The sequence below is a fragment of the Strongylocentrotus purpuratus genome, unplaced genomic scaffold, assembly GCF_000002235.5.
Source record: "Strongylocentrotus purpuratus isolate Spur 01 unplaced genomic scaffold, Spur_5.0 spur5_scaffold_12, whole genome shotgun sequence".
In the NCBI taxonomy this organism is placed as follows: Eukaryota; Metazoa; Echinodermata; class Echinoidea; order Camarodonta; family Strongylocentrotidae; genus Strongylocentrotus; species Strongylocentrotus purpuratus.
In genome coordinates this window covers 29557088-29566296 of record NW_022145597.1, presented here as the reverse complement: position 1 = coordinate 29566296, position 9209 = coordinate 29557088, and the positions used below count along the sequence as shown (strand labels likewise).

At 37.3% G+C, this 9209-nt stretch overlaps 1 protein-coding gene across 1 annotated transcript in view; it reads right to left on the bottom strand.

Annotated features, from left to right (window-relative positions):
- LOC115922508 overlaps nucleotides 1–8426 on the bottom strand; it is a 43482-nt gene extending 35056 nt beyond the window's left edge. The window contains exons 1-2 of the mRNA XM_030981470.1: nucleotides 7970–8426; nucleotides 6097–6396 (exon numbers count right to left, since the gene is read on the bottom strand). Of these exons, the coding sequence (XP_030837330.1) occupies nucleotides 6097–6396; nucleotides 7970–8084 (415 nt within the window). The 5' untranslated portion in view covers nucleotides 8085–8426. The remainder of the gene's footprint in view (nucleotides 1–6096; nucleotides 6397–7969) is intronic.
- Nucleotides 8427–9209: the final 783 nt, after the last annotated feature.

Genomic DNA, 9209 nt, shown 5'->3' with positions numbered 1-9209 from the left:
CCGGCAGCCAAATGCAGATTATTGGCCTAACCTTGTTTTAGGGTCTATAGTTTTTTTTTCAATGGATTTTGATTGCCTAGACCTTCTATTTCAAGAATCCGATTGCTGACACTCTGTCACCTTGAGCAATTTAAGATATATGACGTCATACAAAAGGGCCGCCAAAGTACATGATTTTTCTTTAAAAATGAATAATAAATATATAATAAGGATTTTTTCTACAATTTTTGGCAGCCAAATGTCTGTATCTCTCTAGGACCATCACTAACAAAATGTTTTGTGATGTTGCATGGCCATAGATGACCACCAGCTTATTTGCATATTTTGAAAAAGCGCCCTCTATAAACATATTAATTTGAATAAAATATATGTGCCAGCCCAATGCCAATTTCTTAAATTTATGTCACGTTGAAATCATATTAAATGCTTTTTTGGGGGCAACAATTGCAGTTGTGCTGCATAATCTTTCATCGCGTTTGGTACAAATTTAGATAGGGTAGGTGTGGGGAATGGAAGACCCTTAAGCACATTTGCATAATTTACATAAACATGAACAATGTTACACATACAGACATTTTTGTATTCCCTTTAGTATTTTTTTCTTTATTTTTTGTAACGAAATTGTGGTCATGATGTAACTGATTAATAAGATAACAATGATTAATGACGTCATCACCAAAGGTCTCTCATTACCTACATGTGTAGGTAATAAGGGACAGTTACAAATTAAGACATTTTAAATACAATTTGAATGAAAATGGGATTGTTATAGTTAGTTCAAACATTTTTTGAAAGAGATATATGGAGCCAATGAACTTACTGAAATTTTGAAACGATTTTAAAACAATGTGGCCCAAAATATTTCTGTAGTTTTTGTTTACAGTAATAAAGGTGTTCTCAATTATGTTAAAATACTTTCAGAATAAATGTTCTGGCAATATGACTTTTACATTGATCAAACTCACAGCATAGAAACAACTTCTTAAAATTGAATGCATTCAAATTAGAATGGTGACACGTACGACCAAATATGTTTCATGATAGTGCCTTTCAACATGAAATGGACAACTGGGGAGAAGTAGGCCCCATCTTGGACCTGGTGTCCCCAATTACCTACACACATTTCTGATCAGACACCATTCATAATGTGAATTGCAACACCCATTCACAACATACAATGGCCATAAGCTTTCTGTGATGGTTGGCACATTTCATAAACTTCCTTTTAAAACTAATTTTTAAGAGCCACCCCTAAATATCTGCATACACCACAACATTCAGTGAAAATTGTGTTTTTATATCAGAGCAAATTTTTACGATCAAAATTGCTAATATCTTGGTCAATTTTGCCAATTTTCTCGGAGAGAGAACGCATTGTAGTCTTCGAATTGAATTGGATATATGCAGAAGTGTTGTTTAAGGCCACATATGTCGCTATATCAATATTGGAGCCAACACGGACAGACAGTGATGGGTTCAAGCTTGGTGGTCTCCAATTCCCTACACCTACCCTACATATGTCAAGGAAAAAAATGGCTATGAAAGAATTCATTTTTCATCAAATCGGTGAGAAGTGGTTTTACGGCACACATCATTATTCAATTGATAGGCTTTATTTAGACCAGCATTGCTCCAACGTCAGTGAATGTGGATAAAGCAGTTGACATCTATACTAGACAGATGCATGAATTTCAAAAGATATTACCTTACCTGGTGGATTCTATGACACAATTTCCAAGAAAGTTCAAACCATGGCTGCCATGAAGAAGTCAATGTTGGGATACGAAAATCTATGAAAAGTTGATCTACTCCAGAGTAATAGGACTGCAGACAAGTTCAAGAGAGGTCAATATCAAGGACATTTTGTCATAAGAGCTTTCACCAGTCCCAACAGCACTTTTTGATGATTCTGGAAACGAGCACTCCCATGTCAAAGACGGACTTATAGAATTTGACAAAAGTTGAGATGTCAGCCAGGCATGAGACACTGGAACAACCTTGTACAGTCATTGATGGTTGTGCTCTGCTGTGGATGAAAATCTGATGATTTTTGCTTGGTGTTTGACAGATCCGAGAGTATCTAGAGGTCATAACGGGTCGAGAGTCTTCCAACTGAGTCCCGCGTCACTGCTGCCCTCCAAGAAACTATCTCTTACTATTCGTCGTCGTCGTCGTTGTCATATAGATCATGGCTCACCATTGTGACCCGTTTGATGAGACCTTTTGATCGGCATCTGTCTCCTGCAATCCGGTAGAGTGTCTTTAGTATTTAGAGGGTGGCTAGTGATTTCCCGAAGGTCGTCAGTCCATCTGAGCTTGAGTCTTCCTTTGTTACGTGTTCCTTCAAAGGTACCTTGAATGATAATTTGTCAAGGTTGTCTCCTGATCTTCTGCTAACGTGACCAAACTATTGTAGCTTGTACCGTTAATCCTGGTAGCAAGTGGCGGTTGATCTCCGATGATGGACATTAATTGTGTCCATTGGTGTTGTAATCTCTTCATGATATCCCAAGTAGCTTCCTCCAACACCACATTTCAAAGGCAGATATTGCCGAGCTTCCACCCTCCTTGACAATCATTGACCCAAGAACATTATATAAACTTGTCCACTTGATCAACTTCTTCTCCATCAACCACCATGCTCTGTTGCATGTAGTTAATTTCCACCAGTCATGATCTAGGTCTTTTTCCCATTGAGGTAGGGTCCAAATTATTCACTTGCATCCTTCACTCTTTTTTAAAGAGTTCTAGTAGTTCTTCTTATGTTCTTGTTATAAGTGTTGTCAGTGGCATACTGAGCAAAAACACTTAGAGGGGCAGAAAAACAATCTGCATCACCACCACTCATACATGTTACATGCAGGTCCCGCAGAACTTTTTTAAAATCGGGGTGGGGGGGGGGGGGTGAAGTATTTACGATCAGGAAGAGAGGAGCGCAAATTGGCGTGGTGTTCAGGGGGCACAGCCCCTGGAAGCTCAAGGGTTTCAGGCATTTATTAACTGTAAGATGAACATATTTTGATACCTCATTTCACCTCGGGTCACTTTCTTTCTTTCTAGTTCTCTTCAACATACTTTATACAAAAAGTGAGGGGGCTCGAGTCCCCTGAGCCCCGCTGTTCTGCGGACCCTGACATGTAGGCTTTTAAATAAGCATATTTTTTTGCTTGACTGTGAATTTAGGATTTGTCATTTTCCAACATACGCTTAACAAATAATAATTTACTAAAAAGTGAGAAAAAACCCAGGAAAATCATGTCATTTCAGCAACATTTGTAAATCACTGGTATCGAATATATAGAAAAAACAGTTTGAATTTTGTTTGGGGGTTTAACTGTCCCCAACCCCCCCCCCAACCCTTCCCCATCAATACGCCAGAGAGTGTTGTATTGTCGGCGTATCTTAGGTTGGTGATCGTTCGTCCACCAACAGAAACTTGACCATAAAATGCCTTTCTCATAATGAATACAGCATAGATGGTGATAGGATGCAGCCTTGACGGACAACTTGACCAATAGTGAACCTTTCGGTGTAGCCATTCTCTTTTGTTACTGTTGCTTCTAGGTATTGGTAGAGCGACTGGATGAGTTGAATTATATATAATGGAAAGCCCATCCAGCTCATAATCTTCCATAGGCGTTTATGTTGTACTCAGTCAAAAGCTTTGGAAAGATCAATAAAGCTAGGGAGAGAAGTTGTTGAAACGTGTCTCTAGTGTTGCTAACTTCACTATCTTTTCATGACAACAAACTACAGTTGATCGACATCGTAATTATATGCGCGAGTCTGCAGGATGATTGGGTGCTCAGAAATAGGCAAAAGCACAAGCAGGCCTTTACCGTCAAGATGAGGTTCCTGTTGAAGTGATTCCAGGCAGTGATGTCATGGCAAGGAAATGTCTGTCCACAACATAGTTATGATGAAGCAGGCAACATCGAAGTACAGCAAGCGATTTGAATTGATGCTAATGAGAAGATGTATGTTAGGGTCCTAGTGGATGACACAGACGTCTACGTACTACTTTTGCATCGATCATTATCTACATGACGGACTTATAAAACGCCAATGACCATGGAGACGCCCCTTCACAAATTGAACTGTTATTGATGTTCCTGCTAATGTAGACAAGTTAGGAGATATCATTCCATCGATGTTGGCAGGACATCCGTTGACGGGATGCGACACTCTTGGGGCATACTTTGGCATTGGATAGGGTACAATGCTGAAAGTGATGAAGCAGAAGATTCGACTCCCTTAGGACTCAGTTGGCAATGTTGATGCAGCATGGTCATATCGTCGCCGTTTTCACGAACCGGCACAAGCCACCGAAATCCCTTCAAAATGTAGTTTTTATTTTTTTTGCATTTTTAGCATAAGTTATCAACAATCTTTCATCTCACCAAATTTGATCATCCAAAACGCTTTAGTTTTTGAGATATCCATGGTTACACAAATGACAAAAACGACACACGAGCCAAAAAGCACGATTCATATTTTCACGAACCGGCACGCGCCGTTATAAGTCAATGGGCTGTGCCGGTTCGTGAAAATATCTTTGCGCTTACAAGACCTAGACGACGCGACACAGGCGGTTGTGCCGGTTCGTGAAAATAAAATACGCGCTAAGACAGTGCGAGCGCTTTTGTCTTGCGCGTAAAGTTACATAGGAAAAACGACACAGTGGCTTGTGCCGGTTCGTGAAAATATTTTTGCTACGTAAACAGCAAAATAATATTTTCACGAACCGGCACGAGAGTCCAAAGCTTCGTAATATTAATAGTAATTGTCATTATGCTTAACAAATGGAATGTATAGAAAATACAGAATATTTTCCTTTCATTGATATGTATTTTGTGATATAAAATTTGACATAAGGCATGTTTCTGGCGAATTCAAAACGGGCTAAACGTAAAACGCGTTTTTCTCAGAATGTACTTATTTCGTTGCGCGTTGGGCTGTGCCGGTTCGTGAAAACGGCGACGATATGTCATCACTCAACCTACTCAATGCTTTGCTTCATGTTATGGACAGTCAACAACCAACTGAATGTCAGAGGCTCGTATCAACGTGTGGCTATCAAGGGTCCGAAGACTAGGAGCTCCAAATACCCCCAAACCTTGCCTCACTACCTCAAGCGTTTGTAGAAAATGTTATTAAAAGAGAGCTCATTTGCAAACATGCGTGTGGAAGCACACATTACAGTCACGACCTCACTTTGCAGAATTAAGTGTTAAATTACACCCTCTTCCGCATGGAATATTTTAGGGCTCCCAACACTTTAGAGGGCTTTTAAACAAATTTCAAGATTTTGAAGCAAACTTATAAACGGATATAGTCCTGTATCGTATCGGTAGTTCGTAATTTGTAGGTTAATTAAAAGAATCTAGTACCTTAGAATACAAATCTAGTTTCTTAACGCTGTCACTGAAAATGGGCATTTATCACCATATGCCACCTCATATCTATGGGACAGAGAGCATAAAATTCAACCATGTTTTCTTCGAGTATAAAATTACAAAATAAAAATAAATGTGCAGCACAATTTTTAATCACTGTATCCAGTGCATCTGACTCATGACATATGATAATCTCATGTTAGAAATTGGTATTTGGCCATCATTTTGAACTATTCAAGTTAATGTGTCTATAGAGGGCGCCATTCCGAATTATGCAAATTTGCATATCATTTGTGATCATACAGCATCGCAATTTTTATTTAGTGATGATTCTAGAAAATTATTAAGATATTTGACTGCCATTTAATGTAGTAAAATGCTGTTAAAACTTTTTATATCATTAATTTTGGTTAAAAAGGGGATTTTGGCGGCCATTTTGTATGACGTCACATATCTCAAATTGCTCAATGCTGACAGAGTGTCAGCAATCGAATTCTTCAAATTGATGGTCTAAGGAACTATAATCCGAAGAAAAAAAAACTATAGACCCTAAAACAAGGTATATCGAGATGGCTGCCGGACTATTATTATCAATGATATTATTATTGTGATATTATTATTACTATTATAATCTATATTATTATTATCATTATTATTCTCCTTTCCAGCACTTCACCCGTTATCTCCCGCCCCTGCTTACTTTCGATACTCATGTTGATACTTCGAGTAATGTTCCTCACACCATTCGACACCACGCAAGTGTATGTTCCTCCAGCGTCGACATCTGTGGAAAGGAAAATGAGCGTCTGGTTGCTGTGCTCTAGCTTATACTTGGTGTCGGAGTTGTTGCCCAAACTCCAGGAGTCGTACGGGATGCCATTGAAGAACCACTGTATATTACAGAAATTAAAGCTCTCACACTGGAGAACACGGTAATGGCACTCATCGGAGAACACCTGGCTCGTAGTCTCTTCCTTAAAGGAAAGCTCACCAAGCTTATCTGTGGGAGTAGAGTAATGCAAAAGCTTACTGGGACCAGCTGGTGATCAAATACCTCACAACCCAAGGAGTTAACGTCATATGAAAAAGAATTTGATATAACAAATCATTTTCAATTTTACAATCCACTTGTATTGACATCACATGAAAAAGAATATAACAATGGTTTACCAAAGACAAGTTGCAAGTATTATACAGTTTAAAGAATGAACGCACAGATGTGATGAAGCATAAGCATAGAGCTTGAATCGTTACAACACCTTTCAAATATGTGATATATGACAAATAAAATTCCCAAAGGGTTGTTAACTATTGACACTTTCTACAAAGAACAAGAAGAAAAAAACTAGAAAAAAAGAAGTATAGTGTTAAGTTAGTAATCTTCAATGATCTTTTTAGCACAAATGCATCTTATCACTCATATTCCACCCGTCAATACGCAGATTTTCATCACTTTCTTCCCAAATCTACAATCAGTTAACATTTCATAAGTTGTAATGGAATTAAGGTTTGGAATGACCTAGACAATGTTAATTAACATAATAGAACTGTTGGTAAATTAAAAAAACTTTTGAAGAATGAAATGTTCATGCAGTATAAAAAACACGCCCAATTAAATAATGATTAATTTGCTCCATATGTTTTGTAATAAGTACTGCAAAGCACCGTCTAGGGGCGCATAGGGACGCAATATAGCTTGACGCCGTGTCCGATACGTGCGCACATGGCTGGTGCTTTGCTGTAAACGTTTTATGCTCATATATAAGTCTACACAGTGATCCGCCTCGAGGGTTGAAGCCACGAGGCGGATCACTGTTTAAACACGGTAATAATCTTTTCTGTATTTGTGTATTCATTTATCGATTGGTTTTATTTAGCATTATTGTTATTATTAATTGTAACATTGCAATTATCATCATCATTGTTATCATTATTATTATTATTATTATTGTTTTCATTGTTATTGTTATTCTGCTAATTATAATTTTTATTATTATCATTATCATTGTAATTATTATTCTTGTTATTATATTCATTATTATCATTATAATTTACTATATCATTATTTTTCTTTTCCTTTTACTCGAACATTCAAATATAACCTCTAAATTTTACTATTGCCTGCTCAGATATAAACATCACGGGGCATCACGGGTTCCAAAGCTCTAGCTTATTATTCATGCTGAATGAATTATCTCCTCATTTCATTTAAATTCAGTCGTAATAAATCGGCACTTTAGATTACTGTTCCTGTTATTCAAATCTCTTTATTGCACCCTATAATACCTTTTTCAAGCAACAGGAATAAATTTGAAAGAAAATCTAAAAGAAAACAGGAAAGAGACTTAGAGCACTATGCCTTGTGAGAGACTAGACAGAAAAAATAACAAGGCAAATGAAGGGAAAAACAATAGCTCCAATAATACGTAGTATACTAATAGTAATTAACATGTATATTCATGATAAATCTTGTCATTGACATCACATAATACAATATAATGAATGAAATATTTTTTTTTTAAATGTAATAAAATGCTTTGTTAATGCATGTACAAGTTGTAGCGTCCACTTACTACTATCAAGGTCCGCCAAACAATCCGTTGCTTCAGTCATGGTCTCATTGCCAAGAACTGACCAAACACTGATCAGTAGGAATACAAGTCGTCTCATTACTTCCAAGTCCCTCATATTATCATTAATGATTCTCCAAACAGATGATTCGAAACTCAACAAGCTGAGAAGTTTCTTTTTCTACAAGTCATTGACGAATTCGTAGTTAATTTAGCAATATCCTCGCCAGAGCCGCCTTGAGAACCTTGCGCGGTGGATATGATAAGACAAATAGAAATGGAATCGAAATGCCTCCGTTCTTCAAATAAAAGTAATGCTTGTTGAACGATTGTTAAGAAGAGATATGCTGCGACCGTCGACCTACATGAGCATCGACAGTATGCAGGATCGATCGTGTTTGAAGATCTGCCCAAATTTGGAGGCAGAATACAACGGAAGTCAATGGATATATTACTTCTGCTTTGTGGTACTAAAATCAACAACATATCTCATGACCGGAAAGTACAAGGACTACCGGATACGCATCGTTTATACTAGATTAAATAGATTTTGCAACGTAATTGTGGGCTTTAGGGTTTGTTCAAGCTGCTACCTCGAAACCATTGCATGGAGCGAAGATAGCTGACAGCAAAAGTGAAACTCAAACTTTCACTGATGATCTGTTTTTTCTACTTTTTCTGCTTGCAATAAAACTAGCTTCATATCCGGGTGGACTGCCCTTGATATGCATCCGGATATATATAAATACGTTTCGTATTTGTTTTAAAAAACCCGGACTAGAAGAAATTGGGGATAGAGCGTTTGCATCAGCAGCTCATTCTCCGTGGAATAATTTCCTGCTTTCTCTTCAAACAACCAATATCCTTCAAAATGTAAAAGTCATACTTAAAAATAAAGTTGATTTCTGGTCATGCGATTGCATTGTGAAAGAAACGGTGTGGAATCAATCAGAAAAGTTATTATGTAGCATTAGTAGTATTGGTGTGTACTGTAATCATTATGGTGCCTTCACTTAAATTGTATCATAATGTGAAAGAGGATGTAATTTGATACACGCTGCTGCAAAGATCCCCCCCAAAAAAAAAAAAAAAAAAAAAAATTGTTTAGAGAAAAAATAATATTGATAAAAGAATACATAATTTGGGTGTGCTGTGGTAAGCAGAAAACCTCAGTGTTGTATTCTTTCATCAATATTCTACTTTAAACATGTTTCTATTAAAAATCCTTTAACATTATGATACA